Here is a 23,076-nt window from a genome sequence, read left to right on the forward strand (position 1 = left end):
GATATGATATATGGATATTATAATCCTGTATCTAATGTTATATTTTATATATTTTATAACAATATATATTACTTTCATTATTATTATATGTAACTCAAGAAGACTTCATACTCATCTTCACTTTATCTCATCCTAACTACAGAAATGGATACAGTTTAAACTTCACCTTTCCCCATTAGTGTTTCCTTGAACTGTGTATAATTATAACTGTTATTATTATTATTACCTAAAGCTCAAGAAAATTTCCTCTCAAATAATATTATTTTTGTAAGATAATTCTATTATTAAATATAACTTAAAAAATTTTCTCTTTATACTCTGTTAGGCCACATCTTCCTTAGGGATCTATATAGTTTCTAAAAATTACATTCCTATACAGGGGGTTGAGACCTCTTTTCCCTAAACAGACAAAGAATACTAGATGACTAGAACTGATCTTTTCTCTCCCAGACCTGAACATTACACATTATTCCCAGAATCAGCAAATGGAAAATGATGTTGTCCTAAATAGAAATATTTTTCTTAATCTTAATCTTAACAGAGGGAAGGATGGATTCTATTTTGAACATAGTGAGTTTGAAATGTCTTTGGGACATTCAAAACAATTAAGTCCAACAACTAACTAACTGAGGGACGGTCAGCCATGTGATGGATGTAAAGAATGCCAAGAAATAAAAATGTCCAGGATCATGAGACAATTAACACTATTAAAAGCTATAGAAAGATCAAAGAGAATTAAGAATTGAAAAAAACAAAACAAAACATTGAATTTAGCAGTAAGAAGGCCATTCATAATCTCAGAGAGACCAGTCTCAGATATAAAGTCAGAGGTATGATCAAATTGAAAAATGAGTGGGAAATGAAGAGACAGAAGTAGAAAAGTCAATACTTTCTAAGTTTGGTGATGAAAAAAGAAAAATATTGGAAATATACATGTGTGTGTTATACACACACACACACACACACACACACACACATATATATACACCATGAAAAAGGGAATATAAAGGAATGTTATGCTCAAGTGAAAATTTTTTTAAAGCACTTTGCATGCAGTCTAGTATTCATAAGAACTTAATAAATGCTAGTTGATTGATTAAAAGGATAATAGTAAACTTGAATGTTTGTAGGAAAAAGAGAAAGAAAAAAAGATAAAGATGATTTTTGAGGTATGAAGTATTGAAAAATCAAAGAGCCTACTGAAATTTTCTCAGTAAGTGATGACATCTGCAAAAAAAGAGAAAGTGGTATGGGGAAGATAATAGGGTATTGTGAAAATGGAACAGAAGAAGAAAGTTTTTCCTTGTAGCTCTGGACACTTAGTTGATATAACTTGAATTTGTAGTGCATCCATTGGCACAGTGATATGATTTTTTTCCTAATGATGTTCAGCAGCTTAAGAGTAAGAGAGCAAAGGCTGGAAGTACTCATATGGATTTATGAGGGAGGGAAGGATTGTACTACAAGGGGAGTTAAGGTGAAAATGAGAAAGAGATGGAAGAACAGCAAAATATAATCAAAGAGGGGAATTTCAACATTCAAAATCATGTAGATGCACATTTATGGGTAATGGGTTTATGTAGCCATCCCTGTGGGTGACAGGATCAAGTAAAGCTGTCAATCATGGGAACTGAGAAGTCTGATAAATTAGAAAAGAAAGAAGTGTTAAGGGAACATTAAGGTTCTCATGTGTAAGGCCAAGGATAGAGATGAAGAAAAAGGAAAGAGTCAGGAAATGAAACTTATTTAAGAAAAGCAAGACTGTAATCAGGAAGCCAGTAGATAATAGTAACAAGAATCTGGTCCAACTGTAAGAAACAGAGAGATTGAAATTCAAAATAAAGCTAAGTGATGATGGCAATGAAAAGAACTGGAAGTAGTAGGAAGAGAATCAGAGACAATCAAATTTTTCTCCTTTCCCAGTGCTATAAAAAAGACACGAAAAAACCAGCACTAAAGGATGGCCAGGGATACAGTAACTTCCTTCCCCAGATCACCTCCCCTAGATAGCAAATAATCCAATATATGCTAAATATGTACAATTCTTTTATATATATAAAAAATATTTTTTTTTCTTTTTTTTTTTTTTTGCTAAGGCAATTGAGGTTAAGTGACTTGCCTAGGGTCACACAGTTAGGAAGTGTTAAATGTCTGAGGCCAGAGTTGAACTCAGGTCTTCCTGACTTCAGAGCTGATGCTCTATTCACTATGCCACCTAGCTATCCCTCTTCTATATATATTTCCACATTTATCATGCTGCACAAGAAAAAAGCAAGCAAACAACAATCAAAAAAAGTGAAAATACTAAGTTGTGATCCACATTTACTCCCCATAGTCCTCATTCTGGATGCAGATGGCTCTCTCCATCACAAATCTATTGGAATAGGCCTGAATCACCTCATTGCTGAAAAGAACCACATCCATCAGAATTGATCATCACATAATCTTGCTGCTGTGTACAATGTTCTCTTCACTCAGCATCAGTTCATGTAAGTTTCTCCTAGTGTTTCTGAAATCATCCTGCTGATCCTTTCTTACAGAACAATAATAATATTCCATAGCATTCATATACCATAACTTATTCAGCCATTCTTCATCTAATGGGTATATATTCAGTTTCCGGTTCCTTCCTACTACATTATTCTTTTCTTTTCTTTTCTTCTTTTCTTTTTTTTTTTTTTTTGCTGAGGCAATTGGGGTTAAGTGACTTGTCACATAGCTGGGAAGTGTTAAGTGTCTGAGGCCACATTTGAACTCAGGCCCTCCTGACTTCAGGAGGCTCGATCCACTGAGTCACCTAGCTACCCTGTAGCTACTACATTTTTGCACATGAAGGTCCTTTTCCCTTTTTTATGATTTTTTTTTTTTTTTTTGGAATACAGGCCCAGTAGGGACATTGCTGGATCAAAGAGTATGCACAGTTTGATACCCCCCCTTTGAACATAGCTCCAAATTGTTCTCCAAAATTGTTGGATCAGTTCACAACTTCAACAATGTCCCAGTTTTCCCATATCCCTCTAACATTTACAATTACCTTTTCCTGTCGTCTTAGCCAATCTGAAAGGAGTGTAGTAGTACCTCAGAGTTGTCTTAATTTGCATTTCTCTGATCAGTAGTGATTGAGTATTTTTTTCATATGACCAGAAATGGTTTTAATTTCTTTGTCTGAAAATTATTCATATCCTTTGACCATTTATCAGTTGGAGAATGGTTTTGTCTATTATAAATTGACAATTATTGTGACAAATTATGAACTGACTCTTAAAAATTTAAGTCAATTCTCTATATATTTTAGAAATGAGGCCTTTATCGGAACACTCTTGCATGTAAATAATTTTTCCCAGTTTTCTACTGGGATACAATAGTTAGGAAAATTCATTTTGATGACTATAAAGACTGGAAGAACATGAAAACATGGGAGATAAAAAATGTTTACAGTTTCCTGACAATTTCTAGAAACAAAATAAATAAAAATTACCCAACAGATTAACTGAAAGATGTACATACACAAAGAGAGGATTCTACAGTATAAAAGTCTCAAGATAAAATCTACCAAAAAGTACAATGAAATCATTAGAAGAAATCAGAAGGAATGTGTACCTCATATACAACAAACTATAGACAGAAGTACTTTTTATTGTAGCAAAGACCTAGAAAGAAAATATCCTGTGCTATTAGAATTAATGAATAAAAAGGAAAGTGGAAAGAATTATATAATCTTGTACAGAGTAAAGCAGAACCAGAGAAACAACATGTAAAATAACTACAAGGTAAATGGTATAAATAACAGAAAAATAACCAAAATTGAATGCTGTAAAATTGTAAATAACCAAGATAGATCTAAAGAAAAGATATAACACCTCATCCAGCCTTTTTTGCAGAGGTGGAAGACCTTGAGTATAGAACACTGTATATAATTGTGATTTTTTTTTAAGATTAGTTAACTTTTTTTTATTCTTTTCTATGAGATAGATGACTTTGTAGGAGAAACAGTGATACAATGAGAAATGTATAAAAACAAAGGATATAAAAATTATACCTAAGAGATTTTATAAAATAATCAATGAGAATGAATGTATTAAAGCACTTCTACTTTAGCACAATGTTTTTGCCGAGTTCTAGAGACATTAGCTAATGACAGTATGAAGCCATTACAATTACATTTAAAAACTTTTTACCCAAAATTAAGTATGGGTATCATCTATAAAAATTTTCTGTTCTGTTCACTTTTGAAATGTAGAGTCTGTTCCAAAATCTTTCAAAGTTTATATGAGCTTATAACCCATTTGTTTAAAATATAAGAATGTAACATCTTTCAATTAATTTGTAAAAAACAACTGATTGGCAGCACGGAATGATGGAAATTTATTAGCTGAATTTCAAATAAAACACCTTTAGATAACTGGAATATGAAATAAAGAAAAGAATATTGTAATTTAGCAAAAGTAGCCAATGAAGCATTTCTTTCATTTACATATCTTTTTGAAGTATCTTCTTCAACTATGACAGCCATTAAAGCTAATTATAAAAATAAACTAACCTTAAAAATGAGCCTCTGAATTGCTATACCAGATTTAAACCCAGATTTTCAAAAATAATGGACATAATTCAATCACATTGGCCTTATTAAAAATATTAATATTTAGGGAACAAAAGGTCTGATTGTTAAAACAGAAATTATTATTTAATCTTTATCTCATCCTTTTATATTATGTGCATAAAAAAGCAGTACAGAAGTATGTGTACATAAGTTTACAAATACACATACATTGGTGAGTGCTCAAATATTTTACTGAAGTAGTACACAATTTTAAAATTTTGGAGACCACTGGATTAGATGTCTGGTAATAAAATTGGATAAGCGAAAGAACTCTGGGAGATGACTAGGAACCATTACATAGAATTCCCAATCCCTATATTTTTGCCCACCTGCATTTGTGATTCCCTTCAAAGGCTAACTGTACACTACTTCAGAGTCCGATTCTTTTTGTACAGCAAAATAATGATTTGGATATGTATACTTATTTTGTATTTAATTTATACTTTAACATATTTAACATATATTGGTCATCCTGCCAGCTTGGGGAGAGGGTGGGGGGAAGGAGAGGAAAAATTAGAACAAAAGGTTGGGCAATTGTTAATGTTGTAAAATTACCCATGCATGTAATTTGTAAATAAAAAGCAATTAAAAAAATAACTGAAAAAAAAAAATAAAACTGGTTGAACTCCGATTGGTTGACTGACAAGACTCAAAAAAAAAAAAAATATATATATATATATATGTATATGTATATATACACATATATACACATATATATACACATATATATACATATATACATATATATATATATATATATATATATATATATATATATATATATACATATATATATATATATATATGTCAACCTAACAGCAGGCTCCAAAAAACTGCCTCAGATATCTATGCATGCTTATGCTATTTAACATTTTTTTAATCGATAACTTAGTTAAAACGTAACTTAGTTATAAAGCAAAGCTGGCATGCTTATCAAACTTGAAGCTGATAGTAAGTTGGAAATATAACCAACACAATGAGCAAGTCAAGATACAAAAACATTTCAAAGATTCAAAACAGGGACAGCAAAGTGGCGCAATAGATAGAGCATCAGCCTTGAAGTCAGGAGGACTTGAGTTCAAATCTGATATCAGACACTTAACACTTCCTAGCTGTGTGACCCTGGCAAGTCACTTAACCCCAATTGCCTCAGAAAAGGGAGAAGGATGGAGGAAGGAAGAAAAAAAAAAGGAAAAAAAAATCAAAGATTCAAGACACTGGTTGAATTCTAAAGAGAAATTTAGTAGAGATAATGTTCAAGTGCAATACGTGCTCAAAAAAGTCAACTACAAATTTTAAATAAAATATTAGCAAGGAGACTCAGCAGTATATCCAAGGATCATCTCAATTTCTTCATCAGTAAAATGATCTAGAGAAGGAAATGGCAAAACACTCCAGCATATTTGTCAAGAAAACTCCAAATAGGGTCAAAAAGAGTTTGATACAACTGAAATAAGTGAACAACAAAAGAAACTTTTTGCAGATGATAGTTTTTTCAAGAACTCCAACTAAAAAACTTAATCAAAATAATTAACTTCAGCAAATTAGCAGGACTCAAAATAAACCTACATAAATCATTAGCATTTCTATTACCAACAAATCCCAGCAGGAAGAAACAGAGAGTAAAAACAGTACAAAATACTTAGGAGTTTACCTACTAACACAAACCTAAGGACAATATGAATACAAATTATATTTGTCGTACAAATAAACATAGCTCTAAATCAACTGGAGAAATATTTGTTGTTCATTGGTAGGCTTAGCCAATACCATAAAAATTACAATTCTATCTAAATTAGTTTACTTAGTGCCGTACCAAACCACCTAAGAATTATTTTATTTAAGTAGAAAAAAAATTATAGAATATTCATCTGAAAGAACAAAATGTCAAGAATATTATGGAAATTGATGAGGGGAAATGGCCTAGCAGTACCAAATTTAAACAATATTACAAAGCAGCAAATATCAAAATAATCTGGTACTGGCTCAGGAAAAAAAGTGGTAAATCAATGATTTACCAATAGATTAGATGTATATAATACTTAATATAATAATATATAATATATATAGAAAATGACAATATTAATCTGCTGTTTGACAAACCCAGTGACTTAAATTTTGGAGGCAAGAGTTCTCTATCTGACAAAAAATTGCTGGGAAAAGTGGAAAGTAGTCTGGCAGAAACTTAGACATACTCCAAAATCTCACACCACATCAAAATAATGTCAAAATAGGTTTAAATCATTTACCTATTATATAATTTCAATTATATGAAATTAAAAGGTTTTAGCACCAATAAAATTAATGCAGCCAAATTAAAGGAAAACAGAAAATTAGAGGGAAATTTTACACCAAGATTCTCTGATAAAGGCTTCATATAGAGAACTGAATCAAATCTACAGCTCATTATGCAACTGATAAATGATAATAGGAAATGAAGTGGCAGTTTTTAGAAGAAAAAAAAACAAAGCTATTAATAGTCCCATGGAAAAAATGCTATAAGTCACTACTGAGTAAAGAAATGCAAATTAAAACAACTCTTGAGATACCAATTCTTATCTATCAAATTGGCTAACATGACAGAAAAGAAAAATGATAAGCCCTGGTGGAATTACGAGAAAATAGGTTGCCGAAAAAGTAATTCCAAACTCTGTTAAAAAGACTATAAAACTGTGCGCATCCTTTGACCCAGCAACTATGAAGTTGGTATTCCAGAGATCAAAGAAAAGGGAAAGGATCTTTTTGTACAAAAATAACAACTCTTTTCAGGGTGGCAAAAAATTGAACATTGAAGGAAGGTCCATCAATTGAGGAATGGCTGAACAAGTTGTGGTATGTGATTGTGATGGAACACTCCTGTGCCATTTGAGCTGGATGCTTTCAGAAAAATCTGCAAATACTCATACAAACTGACGCAAAATCAAATCAGCAGAATCAGGGAAACACTATACAGAGTAACAACAATATTATGCTCAACTGTGAATGATTTAGCTATTCTCAACAATACAATGACCTAAAAAAATTCCAATGGTAAAAAATGCTACCCTACTCCAGAGAAAGAACTGATGAGAGTTTAAATGCAGATCAAAACTTACTTTTTTCTTTTTATACTTTATTTTTCTTAGTGCCGTACCAAACCACCTAAGAATTATTTTATTTAAGTAGAAAAAAAATTATAGAATATTCATCTGAAAGAACAAAATGTCAAGAATATTATGGAAATTGATGAGGGGAAATGGCCTAGCAGTACCAAATTTAAACAATATTACAAAGCAGCAAATATCAAAATAATCTGGTACTGGCTCAGGAAAAAAAGTGGTAAATCAATGATTTACCAATAGATTAGATGTATATAATACTTAATATAATAATATATAATATATATAGAAAATGACAATATTAATCTGCTGTTTGACAAACCAGTGACTTAAATTTTGGAGGCAAGAGTTCTCTATCTGACAAAAAATTGCTGGGAAAAGTGGAAAGTAGTCTGGCAGAAACTTAGACATACTCCAAAATCTCACACCACATCAAAATAATGTCAAAATAGGTTTAAATCATTTACCTATTATATAATTTCAATTATATGAAATTAAAAGGTTTTAGCACCAATAAAATTAATGCAGCCAAATTAAAGGAAAACAGAAAATTAGAGGGAAATTTTACACCAAGATTCTCTGATAAAGGCTTCATATAGAGAACTGAATCAAATCTACAGCTCATTATGCAACTGATAAATGATAATAGGAAATGAAGTGGCAGTTTTTAGAAGAAAAAAAAACAAAGCTATTAATAGTCCCATGGAAAAAATGCTATAAGTCACTACTGAGTAAAGAAATGCAAATTAAAACAACTCTTGAGATACCAATTCTTATCTATCAAATTGGCTAACATGACAGAAAAGAAAAATGATAAGCCCTGGTGGAATTACGAGAAAATAGGTTGCCGAAAAAGTAATTCCAAACTCTGTTAAAAAGACTATAAAACTGTGCGCATCCTTTGACCCAGCAACTATGAAGTTGGTATTCCAGAGATCAAAGAAAAGGGAAAGGATCTTTTTGTACAAAAATAACAACTCTTTTCAGGGTGGCAAAAAATTGAACATTGAAGGAAGGTCCATCAATTGAGGAATGGCTGAACAAGTTGTGGTATGTGATTGTGATGGAACACTCCTGTGCCATTTGAGCTGGATGCTTTCAGAAAAATCTGCAAATACTCATACAAACTGACGCAAAATCAAATCAGCAGAATCAGGGAAACACTATACAGAGTAACAACAATATTATGCTCAACTGTGAATGATTTAGCTATTCTCAACAATACAATGACCTAAAAAAATTCCAATGGTAAAAAATGCTACCCTACTCCAGAGAAAGAACTGATGAGAGTTTAAATGCAGATCAAAACTTACTTTTTTCTTTTTATACTTTATTTTTCTTGGTTTTCCTTTTCTGGGGGGAGAGGGGAAGAATCTATGTGTTCTTTTGAAATATGGCTAATATAGAAAGATGTTTAATGTGACTACACATGTACTGTCTCAGAAAAGGGACAAGGAGCAGAGGAAGGAAGATAATTTGGAACTTAAACTCTTAAAAAAAAAAAAAAGTTAAAAAGTGTCTTTACGGCCTCATTTCCAAAATATATAAAGAATCGACTCTAATTTATAAGAAATCAAACCATTCTCCAATTGATGAATGGTCAAAGGATATGAACAGACAATTTTCAGATGATGAAATTGAAACTATTACCACTCATATGAAAGAGTGTTCCAAATCACTATTGATCAGAGAAATGCAAATTAAGACAACTCTGAGATACCACTAAACACACCTGCCAGATTGGTTAAGATGACAGAAAAAAATAATGATGAATGTTAGAGAGGATGCGGGAAAACTAAGACATTGATGCATTGTTGATGGGGTTGTGAACGAATGCAACCATTCTGGAGAACAATCTAGAGATATGCCCAAAAAGTTATCAAACTGTGCATACCCTGTGACCCAGCAGTGTTACTTCTGGGCTTATATCCCAAAGAAATACTAAAGAAGGGAAAGGGCCCTGTATGTGCCAAAATGTTTATGGCAGCCCTGTTAGTAGTGGCTAGAAACTGGAAAATGAATGGATACCCATCAATTGGAGAATGGTTGGGTAAATTGTGGTATATGAATGTTATGGAATATTATTGTTCTGTAAGAAATGACCAGCAGAATGAATACAGAGAGGCTTGGAGAGACTTACATGAACTGATGCTAAGTGAAATGAGCAGAACCAGGAGATTATTATATACTCCAACAACGATACTGTATGAGGATGTATTCTGATAGAAGTGGATTTCTTCGACAAAGAGAAGATTTAACTCAGTTTCAATTGATCAATGCTTTTTTTAAGAAGCAGCTATACCCAAAGAAAGAACACTGGGAAATGAATGTAAACTGCTTGCATTTTTGTTTTTTTTCCCGGGTTATTTTTACCTTCTAAACCCAATTCTTCCTGTGCAACAAGAGAACTGTTCGGTTCTGCACACATATATTGTACCTAAGATATACTATATATATTTAACATGTTATAAGACTGCTTGCCATCTGGGGGAGGGGGTGGAGGGAGGGAGGAGAAAAGTCGGAAAAGAGGTGAGTGCAAGGGATAATGTTGTAAAAAAATTACCCAGACATGGGTTCTGTCAATAAAAAGTTATAATTTTTTTTAAAAGTGTCTTTACATGTAACTTGAAGAAATATATAAAAATTTTCACATAAAAAAAAAAAACAAGCTTCAGAAAAACCTGGAAAGTCTTATATAAACTGAAACACATTGAAATGAGCAAAACCAGGAGAATATTATACATAGTAACAACAATATTGAAACAATGATCAACTGTGAAAGATTTAGCTACTCTGACCAAGACAATTATCCAGGACAATTCCAAGTGATCCTTGAAGAAAAATGTTTATCCACCTCCAGAGAAGAACTAATGAACCATGAGTACAAATTGAAGCATACTTTGTTCACTATGTTTCTTTCTGTTTTGTTTTTTTGTAGCAACAAGAATAATATGGAAATGTGTTTTACATGACTTTACATATATAGCTGAAATATTGCTTTCCCTCTCAATGGGTGAGGGAGGATAGGTGGGAAGAAAGGAGAGAATTTGAAAGTAAAAATGTTTAAATGAAAGTTTAAAATAAATTATAAATGAAAAAAAAGTTAACTATAGACAATATGAAATACTTAGGCCTATCAAGACATATATAGGAACTGTGTGAACACAATTACAAAATATTCTTCACATAAACATCTCAATAATCAAAGAAATATAAACTGCTCATGGATAGGCAAAGTCCACATAACAGAAATGATAATACTGCCTAACTTAACTTACCTATTTAGTGAAATGCCAATCACATTAGCCAAGAATTACTTTGTAAAGCCAGAAGAGACATTAAATTCATTTGGAGGAATAAAAAATCAAGAACAAAAAATCAAGGAAAATATGAAAAAACAAAACAAAATAAAACTAGGCCCTAGGAAGAGGGCCTAGTAATACTGGATCTCAAACTATATCATATGAAAAGAATGTAATACTAGATAAAAAATAAGAGGTTGTTAAGTAGAACAAATTATGAGAACAATATTCTAGTGTTTGATAAACATAAAGATCTCAGCTACTAGAGCAAGAACTCACTATTTGGCAAAAATTGTCAGGTAAACTGAAAAGTAATCTGCTGGAAACTTAAGCATGAACCCATATCTCTCACTATATTTTAAGACAAATTCCAAAGAGGTACATGATTTAGACATAAAAAGTAATATAAACAAGAAATTATCTGTCAGTTATGGGGGAAAAAAATCATGACCAAATAAGAGAAACAAGTTCACAGGAGATAAATAATTCTGATTACATTATATTTAAAAGTTCTTGTACAAACAAACCAATGCAACTAAAATTAGAAGATGTGGAAACCTAAGAAAAAAGTCATTGCAACAAGTTTCTCTAATAAAAGTTCCATTTCTAAGTTATATAGGGAAGTAAGTCAAATTTATAGGAATAGGCCACTCTTCAACTGAGAAAGATATGAATAGATAAGTTTTTAGAGGGAAAAAAATCAAAGCTGGCAATAGCTATATTTTTAAAATATTTTAAATCAATAATAGAGAAATGCACATTCAAACTGAAGAATCACCTATTATTTATCAGATTTGTTAAAAGTTGATAAAAAAAGGAAAAAGAAAAATGTTTGAAGGGCCTGTGGGAAAATAGAGACTGAGTTGCTAACTGATCCAATCATTCTAAAAATCAATTTGAAACTATGTCTAAAAAAATGTTCATATTCTTTGACCCAGAGATACTATTATTAGTTCTATGCCTCAAAGAAAGTGTTGGTTTTCTCTTCTTTGGAGGTCTTCAATCAAAAGCTAAATGAATACTTTTCAAGTATACTATTGGGCAACTATGTAGTACAGTGAGCAAACTCCCAAGTCTTAAGTCAAGAAGACTCATCTTCATAAATTCAAATTTCACCTCAAACACTTACCAGTTGTGAGATTCTGGGCAAGTCACTCAATCTTGACTACTCTAATTCCTCATTTGTAAAATGATCTGGAGAAGAAAGTAGCAAACTCCTCTAGTATCTTTGCCAAGAAAATCCCACAAGGAGTCAGGAAGAGTTGGACACAATTGAAAAATGACTGAACAACAAACTGAATTATAATAGGAAATTCCTTTCAGAAATGGGTAATACTACCCCTTCTCAACTCATTGTTGGCTATCAATGAGATTTCCATTTTCATAATCCTCTTCTTTCCTAATCCGAAATCTATTGTTAACCAGCTCAACTCCACAGTAGTTTTGTATTCTCTAATCTCTTATCTCGCAGTTCTGATTGACAACACTTTGCCAAATTCCAATTCTACATTATTTCTGCACTTCTACTCACATTCTGCTTTACAAAACTGAAGGAAGTCACACAACTGAAATGATAATATCACACATTTCCTTATATAACGTTTTCTGTGTGTCAATGAAGCAAGAGAATTCTTTTACTCCTTCCCATTCCTTCCATATATAGACTATATCAAACCTTCTCTTCTATCCTCAAACCTTCCATATCTCTCCTTATCCTCAGCTGAAAAGCTTATTTTACTGAGAAGACTGAATCTTTTGGTTATTTCTCATCTCAAAACCCTTTAAGCATCATTTCCCACACTTCTCCTTTCCTCAAGTCTGATAATGAAGAAACCTTTTTTCTTCATTCCATTCAATGTTCTCCAGATTACTAACTACTTACTTGATATTTTATACCAAACATCCCATAGACATTTTAAATGAAACAAATTCAAAACTGAGCTCTTCTCCTGTGTACTCATTCATCTTCCAAACTTCCTTATCTCTATGGAAAGTCCTGTTATTCTTTTAGTCTCCTAGTTTAGCAACTGTGGCATTGTCGTCTACTCCTTACTTTTATTCATACAGTATATCCAATTGGTTACCAAATTTTGTTTCTTTCTCCACATTATCTTTCATCTAACTCCTTTCCTGGTACCTACACAGCCAAACCCCACCTTAGTTCAAACTCTCATCACACTGTCCTGGACCATGTCATCCCCTACTCAAATTCAAGAGAATCCCTATTGCTTTTGTTATGAAATATAAATGTTTGGCTTTAAAAAACCTTCACAACCCATTTCTCCAATTCAATATGCATTCTTACCATTCCTACCAAGCAAAAACCTACCTTTATCTAGTCCAGCAAAATTGACCTTTCTTCTGTTCTTATACAAATGATCCTCCATTTTCTGTCTCAATGCTTATCTCACAAAATCCCTCATTTACTTCAAGACCATCTCTTCCATGAAGTCTTTCTTGAATCTAATTGCTAAAGTTCTCCCTAATTACCTTGTATTTATTTTTATTTATTCTGCATACACTTACCTATGAACATATTTTCCCCAAAAGACTTTAAATTCCTTAAGGCACAGTTTTTTTTTCATCTTGTCCTTATATCTCCAGGATACAAAACATAGTATGTGAGTAGCAGCTATTTATTTAAATGAATTATTATTGATTGATTTCTTTGGAAATCTCTTAGAAGTTTGAATTTCAACACTTCTATCACCAACAAATATATTAAGATCTAAATAACAGGTCCTTTCACTTCTCTATACCTCTATCTCCATCTGTAATATGTCAAGGTTGCATTAGATGGACTCTAAAGTCTCTTCTACCTCTAAAAACAACATATAAAAGAATAGTTTCAAAGATGCCATCTAATTCTACACCTATGACTCTATAAAAAGGAAATTCCATGTTATGAATGGCCTGAATCAATAATCCCACAGATAAACACAGATTTAATGTAATGCTAAAATAGCCATGAATTTCTTTATTGAATTGGCCAAGATCCTAACAAATTTAAATTTTTAAAAATAGCAAATAATACTCTGAAAAGAAAAATTTCAAATGGACTTGCATTTTCAGACTTTTAAACATATTAAAGTGTTATCAAACCTATCTGGCACTAAGCCAGAAAGAGATCAATAAAAGAGAAAAAGGGTTTCAAATATCAAAACATCAAAGATTTTTATAAACTTATAGTAGATAAAAACTAACCTAGAGCTAGTTAATATGAAAAAAAATTAATGCAAATTATGAAATTTAAATTTTAAATCATGAAAAATACACATGAAAATTTAGCTGGAGTAGAGACAAATATTAAGAGAATGGAAAAGACTTTTTATCTCATTTCACTGTATAAAACTATGTCATATCTTACTTCAAGGCAGATAAAAATATATTAAGCAAACAAAAGAAGTTATTGGTAAATATATATATATGAATATATTCAATTCCATTAAAGCTTTAAATTCTTTATAGCAAAAAGATATAAAAATAAACTGAGGAAGATAGAAGGCAATTTTTTTAATATGTATTTATTAAACATCTCATATCTATAGCAAAAACCAATTTGTTTCCACAAAGAGCTGATATTTCACTAAAAGAAACAACATGTACTCACAAAAATAAACTAAAACATATACTAAGAATATAAAATGGTATGCTCTGAGATGGAAATTTTAACTGGAAGTATCAGAATAAACTTCCTCAAAGTAGTATCTTTTGAATTGAACTTTGACAGAAGCAAGGAATTTTCAGGTGGATAATTAGGAAAAGGAACATCTGCCTTGGGAACAGTTAAGTACATAAAGAATAGTGTGAAATAAGTTTGGGGAAAATGGGTTAGAATAAGACTGTGAAAGGCCTTAGAAGTTAATGATGAATCTCTATTTCAAGTTACAAGCAAAAAGAAATCACTGGAACTTCTTGAAAAAAGGAATGGCAAGATCAATGGCAATGTTAATTTTGGGAAGCCTCTAAAACACTCAGATGGAGATTACATCAGGTAATTGAAAATACAGGACTGAATCTTAAAAGAAAATTGAAGGCACCTGCATAGAGATGTCAGTTAAATGTATATGGAGTGAAGAGATAATTGGGAAAGGCCTACAACAAATCCCTGGGGTATACTCACTCATAAACAATGAGACATGGATAATATCTTGGCAAGGATCAGACAACAAAGTGGGCACAAAACGCACAACAGAAAAGTGTCACAAAATACTTAGGAAAGAGAGAATGTGGTATTTGTCTCTTCAAGCACAAAATCCAATCCCCAATGGATAAACAGACAACAGTGAATTCAATTCAACAAATGCTTAAGAAATTGCAAAATATTATATTACCATACACTGAAGAAAAAGACAAAATTGGAACAGCGCCAGTCTTCAATGAGTTTATATTCTACTAGGAAATATATAACATATACGTAATACGTTACATATTATCCAAATTATGTGTGTGTTGTGTGTGTATACACACACACATCATCATTTCAAGTAGAAAAGTTAATGTCTAGGGAAGAGTCAAAGAAAGACTTAAATTTTCATGGAGGAGATGTGTTTTGAAGGGAAGCTCAGCATTCTAAGAAATGTGACAAGTAAGTACATTCAAATCATGGTGACCCAAATGCACATAACAGCTAGCAGGTCAATTTGACAGAAGAATATGAAATAAGACTAAAACGATAGATGTGTGACTGATTTTGAAGGGTTTTAAATGTCAGACTGAAATAGTTTGTATTTTATGCTAAAGGCAATAAGATAGCCATTGGAGATTTTAATAGGAGTGTCTCTTTTTAGAAATATCAACTTGACAGAGTATGAAAGAAAAATAGTAAAGATAAAACACAATAATAAATCTATTTTGAGGTATCAACTCAAACTCACCAAAATGGCCAAAAAAATAAAAAATTCCATAATACTTATATATAGGAGATGTGAAAGCAAAAAAAACAAAAACTGCCAAGTGGCAAGATTACAAGGTACTATACAAAAAGACTTAAATAAATTAAACATATCAAAATTTTGGTGGTGGAGTTTGCTTCAGAAATACCAAAGTATGTACAGTTCAAGAAGCAGAGTTCGATTTTTTTTTTCAATATACAAAAATTTGCATCCTGAATACTGAGTTTATCTCAATGATGTATATACTCAAAAAAAAAAATCTATTATGTAAATATTTGAATTTACTCTCTAATATTACCTAATTCACTGAGAAGTGTCATAACTAATATATTTCTCCTATATCTTAGTTTTTCCATATGAAAAATGAGGAATGGAATGGTGATTTATTTCACTTGAGGTAGATTTAAAATTATAGGATCAAATGCTTTATATTTAGAAGACAGCTTTGAGATCATATAATCAAATTTCCCTTTTTAAAGTGAGGAAATGGACACACAAAGGTGAAGTGACCTACTAGAGGTCACACAATGCAGGTCTAACCTGGGATACTAGGTCTTCTAAGTCCAAATTCAGCATTTCCCCCCATATATCTCCTCTGATTCTCTTGTTCTAGAAATACAAGTATTATGTAAATATTATTCTGAAGAGACAGGACAACCTTATGTTACATCTAATAAACTGCCCATGTTTTTCTAAACACTAAGTAAATTGTTTCTTAATGGTTTGAATAATAACAATTTCAGATTTTTTTTTGAAAGGAAGAGTTAAAAACTAGATTCCTAAACAATTAGAAAGTACATAATTTCAACAAGATTTCACTCACTTTCTCAGTTTTTATTTTTCACTGAATAAGGCAATAAATCTATTTGCACCAACATACTACATTCTATTATCTCTATGCTCCTACCCACTATGAAGTCAACAATCCACTGCAGCTGGGACCTTAGACAAATCATATCACCTCTTCAGTTTTCCTATCTACAAAATAAGGTACTTGAATAAATTATTTCTTACATCCCTTACAGCACTAATATTTCAAGAAATTAATTTTTAAAAGAGGGAGAGGGAAGAGACAATGCTGGCACATTTTACACACACACACACACACACACACACACACACACACACACACACACACAATTTCTATATATGCCACAAAACACAAAAGGGACACCAAAATAACTTCATGTACAATCATGGGCAAGTACTACTCAGGTATGCAGGAAAACAGAAATAATATGAAACCATGAATCTCCATTTCATGCCTTTAAAAAAAAAAAAAGAAAGAAAGAAAAAGATATATTATAAATCCCAGATGTTATTTTTGCCCTGTTTATCTGTAATTTCTTATGAACTTTCTTCTATGCATTTTTTTAAAAAATGTTTCAATGGCCCTCTTTTTTTTGGTATCACTGTTGTTAATTTCTTTTCCTCTAAAATTCTTCATTAAAATCAGAGCTGGGAGGAGGAAGGGGAAACCCTTCATACATTTAAGTTATCATATTCACATTATTGTTCTGTAAGAAATTGACCAGCAGAATGAATACAGAGAGGATTGGCAAGACTTACATGAACTGATGCTAAGCAAAATGAGCAGAACCAAGAGATCATTATATACCTCAACAACGATACTGTATGAGGATATATTCTGATGGAAGTGTATTTCTTCGACAAAGAGAGCTAATTCAGTTTCAATTGATCAAGGATGGACAGAAGCAGCTACACCCAAAGAAAGAACACTGGGAAATGAATGTAAACTGCTTGCATTTTTGTTTTTCTTCCCGGGTTATTTATATCTTCCGAATCCAATTCTCCCTGTGCAACAAGAAAACTGTTCGGTTCTGCACACATATATTGTATCTAGGATATACTATAACCTATTTTAACATATATAGGACTGCTTACCATCTCAGGGAGGGGGTGGAGGGAGGGAGGTTTTTGGAACAGAAGTGAGTGCAAGGGATAATGCTGTAAAAAATTACCTAGGCATGGATTCTGTCAATAAAAAGTTATTAAAAAAAAAAGTTATCATATTCACTTAAAAAATGACCCAAAATTGAAATAAAGTTTACATTCCTACTAGAAAAGACTGTCTAGATAACTGCCTAATAAATCACAAATAGCATCTAAAAATACATTTTTATAAAGAATTTGTCAAGTGACCATGGATCTATAATGTCACTTATAAGAAAAAGTGTTCCCTAATGTCTATTCCTTTCTAGTTCACGTTTAAAAGATTATTTAATGCACTTTAGGAACTAAAAAAAAAAAAAAAAAAAAAAAAAACCTTTTTAAAAATGAAAAATCTTACTACATAAACAACAAGAAAAAGGAAGTAAGTTACAGAAAATATAGCCAAATTTTAAAAAAAAATTAAATGAAAACATCCCCTCCAGATAAGGGTATTTTATTTATTTATAATACTTATCACACATCCCTAGAATCACTCTATAAGTAATTATTTACTATAGATCTACAAGTAATTATTTCCAATAAATTACTAACAGTACTTCACTGAATATTATAGAATTCCAGTAAGGAATTATTTATATAGTAAAATATTACAATATTACAAGTAAATATTTACATCTAAAATTCAGAAATCACTTTTTGTAGAATCCTATGATATCAATTTCTAATATTTTCTTAGGGGATGGGCACCTCAAAATATATAAACCACAGTGATAAATTTAGTACTTCATTTTTTTTTTATGATTTGGCATTAAAAATGCTACTATAATACAACATAAGAGCTAGATTCAAAGTTAAGTAATTCAGTGAAGGCAGCTGCTAGTCCACTTAATACTGAAGTTATCTTGAGCAATTCACCAAATCTCCAAACCTCCCCAAATGTTAGCATTCTAATTTCTAAATTAAGGAAATTTGGACAGGATGATCTCCAAGGTCCCTTCTAGCTCCAGATCTATGATCCTCTGCCAAGACTTGTTAGGAATAGAAAAATACAATGTTTTGTCTCTCTAGATTAAACTTACGCTTATTCTTCAAGTATAATTATAGACTGCATATTATTGACTATTTAAGAAAAAAAACCCTCAGATAGCTGAATGAATTCTGTAGTATTTGATTTTGCTTGTTTTTTAAAAATCAACCTCATCACTTTTTCATAATACCATATGATTTACTAATATAAGACATTAACATATTAATCCTTCTTTAAACTAATTCATTTGTCTCTAATAACAGTGTATTAGAAAAAACATGCAGCATGATAAAAAAGTGAAAGCACAAAATGAATTTAGCTAGCATAAATAATTCTCATCCCCTCCCCCAATAAATCTTTCAATCCTCTACTTCTTTTATACTTCCCAATTTCACTTATTTATTTCTGCTGTACTGCCATCAGGGTTTCCAGACTCCTTACAATCCCTTCATATACCAGTAAAGCACCAGCAAAGCACCAGCTCTGCATGATGTCAGAAGAGTCAGTGAGGTACTCATTCTTTACGTTTAACATTTGTCTTGAGTTGATAAATTTTTTCCTTCAGCATATTTAGGAAATAACAAAGCTTTGAAAAGAATAAAATTACATTCCTAATACACTTTACCAGGATCATAAAGAAAATGTGCAAGTGAAAATTTAATTGACTCGACCGATAAACACTATTAGGTCCATTTCACAGGCTACAGTTTCCCCAGAATCCTGCACTATACTTCAGTATCTGTGACTTTTACCTTCACTGTCAACAATGTTAAAACACAAACACAAACACACACACACACACACACACACACACATACACACACACGAAATGAGGATAGGATGTAGTAGACAATCTTGTCAGATTAAGAGATATCAAATATTCTATATCAGCACAGAATTCAACATACCATCAAAATAAAATATTTAATAAAAAAAGAATCAGCAACATAACAAATTTGCAATTTTTCAGTTGAAGATCACCAAGTGTTACCAGTTACATATGAATTAGAAATGCCATATTTTTACCTAAAACAGAGCTAAATGTTTTAGTGTTTTTTAAGAGAATCAGGACCAGAAAGGCATCCAAAAAACACAGAATTCCCTTACCATTAAGAATACAATGTCTCTTACCACAGACTTGTGATAAGTAATGAGTTTTCATTCAATGTCCCATTCTAATCACATCTAAACCATGCAAACAAGAAAATTGGCTTTCTACATCAAGAAATTCCACTATTTAAAAAAAAAAAAACCATCAGCATACATCACTTTATTAAAGTGGATTTTTTTTCCTTTTTCTGGACATGAATATATTCCTCCTTAAAGATCGGAAGACTTAAATACAACTGAGTAATCAAAATGAGCTGATTTATAGATTCTTCTACATTTTATCAATATAGCTTACTGCTTAATTAAAGAGAGAAGAATTGGAGAAAACAATATGATGTCAAAATTTCTTTTTGCTCAAAGAAGGCATAGAGAAATTTTGTCAGCAATCCAAAAAAATCTAAGAAATCTGCAAAATATTTTAAACTATTATATTCTACTCTCTGTCATGGCTGTTTAAACCAACTGCTTCATAAATTTCTGAATAAAAAATATTAAGGAATGAGAATCATTTTTGGAGAGGTTAAACTTTTTCATCTCTTGCTCTAAAAACCAAACTAAAAATAAAAAGTCAATCAATTCCTCTGAATTCTATTCTGTTCTGTCAATGACTAAAATGTCAATTTTAGTGCTTCAGTTTTCCCTTTTAAAAAAAGTCATCCACCTGCCCCAAAAGAAATTTATAGTAAGTCATCAATTAATCCTTTACAAACAAACAGAAAAATCAAAGAATAAAAATTATTCTAACAACATTTTATTATGCTAACCAACTATTTTCAATTCTGCAAATCTGACTAAAATTAAAAATTGCAATTTTTTTACTTTATATTGATTTCCTGATCCCCCTCCCCCAATGGAATAGTGTTACTGGAAGGATACATGCATAAACAGATTGAAATTTATTCTTCTGGCTGTCAGGATTGCCAAGGTGGGGAGGATTCTGACATAAGGAACCTGGGAGAAAGTTGCAAACTGATGGTATTCCTTTAAATGCAACTACATAATAAGATATAGACCCTAAAGAGCTAAATCTACTAACCTCTACAGTCAATGCGAGACATGGTTTATCCAGCCTTGACAAAAATCCTCTGGACCACCAATGGCATTTGTTCATCCACACGTACATATGCAATTGTATAAAGAATCTATTCTTCAGAGTACGAAAAAAAGAAATACAATTTTAAGATGCAAACTTATAGAACTGCCACTGTGTAAAAAACATTAGCACTTTTCATTTTTAAGTCAACATCTCTGAATATGTCTTGGGTTTCAACTCCAAGTAAGAAAAAATTGTTAACACCAGAATGAAAAAAAAAAAAAGAAAACAAATGTTTCCATATAAACTTTTTTTTTAATTAAAGTACCAAAATGCTGAACATTTTTTAAAAATCCAACGCTAAAATACATTCCACTTTTATTTCAAAATATACTATCATAGCAGCATGGTACAGTAGAGAGAAAATAGGATTCAGAGTCAGAGAACCTGGATTTGAACCTCACTTTTGTCACTAATTGTCTTGGTCAGGTCTTTGGGCCTCAGTTTCTTCTCTAAAAAATGAGGGAAATATACAGGACAGTTCAAAGATCCCTTCTGCATCAATGATATTATGAACTTGAGAAAGCCCATTTTGATGTATTTTTTAAATTTGTAATTTGCACTTTCAAGTACATGTGAAGTCAAGATTCAACTTTTCAGAATTTGTTTCTTTTGGGTTTTTTGGCCCGAATCATGGTAGAGAACTCCCTTTGTAGAAAGAGCTACTGGGATCTGCAACTAGTCTGTAATTTTTAAGAGTTACAAAGTTGTCCAGGCCATTGAAAAGTTAAACTATTTGCCCAAGGTCACACAACTAATGTGTGTCAGAGTAAGGACTTGAATCCAGGTCTTCCAGACTCCAAGTCCAGCCTTCTATCCATGGAGACAGGCTGCCATTTAAAAAATAGTTAAGATTTAGGAGAGTACAGATCTGTATACAAATATAAACATAACCTAGGTTTGAGATCAAAAGTTTTTAATTACTCTTCACTAGTTTTAACATTCTTCTGTTAATTTACTCAGCAAACATTTTCTATTGTAAATTAATATATCACCATTCATTCAAGAAATCAAAGTATTTTTAATTCCAATTATAAAACACAGATTCAAATATACCTTCCTGACCCTGATAAACAACTTAAATCTCTCTGGGTCTCAATTTCCTCATGTATAAAGTGAATAGGATATCGCATGTGACCCTTAAATAATTTTCTAACTCTTAAAAAAAAAAAAAATGTTTTTATCCTCGGTAAATTTTCTGACAAAATCCCATTAAAAAAAGTTTAATCCTTTTTAACTTAACTATCAGTAACTGAAGCAAATTTAAATACCTTCAAAATATTTTATATCTCAAATTTTGAACAAAAAGGTTGTCAACTCTATAGCAGAAACCATATATAAAGATATTACCTCTGAAGAGGTAGAAAGGCCTATATATACTATAGGGCATATAATTATAAAAATGAAATTCATCTTATTTCATTGAAAAAGGATTTGAAATCTCTCACATGGGACAGCTAGGTGGCACAATGCATAGAGTCCTGAAGTCAGGAGAACCTGAGTTCAAATCTGACCTCAGACACTTAATGCTTCCTAGCTGTGTGACCCTGGGCAAGTCACTTAACCCCAATTGCCTCAGCAAAAAAAAAAAAAAAAAGAAGAATAAGAAGAAGAAGAAGTCCCTCACATCCTGCAGAACTCCTATATTTCATTCATCTCTTGCTCTAAGTTTGTTGTACAAATTTGAATAAGATATTTTCTCTGTTATTTTTTAAAATGAGAAATAGAGATGAAAAAATAATTTTTAAAACACGTGTAACGTTTCTAATATAGGACCAAAAAGAATGAATTGCTTCTTTTTCTCAAAACGTGTCAAAGATGAAAGGTGTACTAATAAATTGATATAATTCCAAATGATGCTACTGTCAAACTTTTACTCCAGTTGGTACAAGTATGAGAAAGATATGATGGAGGTCAAAAAAAATTTTTTTATTAAGAAATCACAAAGGTTATTGGCATATACTCTGCTCTCTGAGATAACAAAAAAAAAATTATCCCCCCAAAAGTATCCCCAGTATCTAAAAATCAAAGCTAACT

The 23,076-nt window shown here is 31.5% G+C and overlaps 1 protein-coding gene across 3 annotated transcripts in view; it reads right to left on the reverse strand.

Moving 5' to 3' along the window:
- ECPAS (Ecm29 proteasome adaptor and scaffold) overlaps nucleotides 1–23,076 on the reverse strand; it is a 160,539-nt gene that overhangs the window by 130,620 nt on the left and 6,843 nt on the right. Inside the window, exon 1 of one of the 3 annotated variants that reach the window (XM_051961097.1) lies at nucleotides 20,983–21,084. The exons of the other annotated variants lie outside the window; for them this stretch is intronic. Within the exon in view, the coding sequence (XP_051817057.1) occupies nucleotides 20,983–21,004 (22 nt within the window). The 5' untranslated portion in view covers nucleotides 21,005–21,084. Of the gene's footprint in view, nucleotides 1–20,982; nucleotides 21,085–23,076 lie in introns of those variants that run through there. 3 annotated transcript variants of the gene reach the window in all.

This window comes from Antechinus flavipes, chromosome 1, assembly GCF_016432865.1.
Source record: "Antechinus flavipes isolate AdamAnt ecotype Samford, QLD, Australia chromosome 1, AdamAnt_v2, whole genome shotgun sequence".
Classification (NCBI taxonomy): domain Eukaryota; kingdom Metazoa; phylum Chordata; class Mammalia; order Dasyuromorphia; family Dasyuridae; genus Antechinus; species Antechinus flavipes.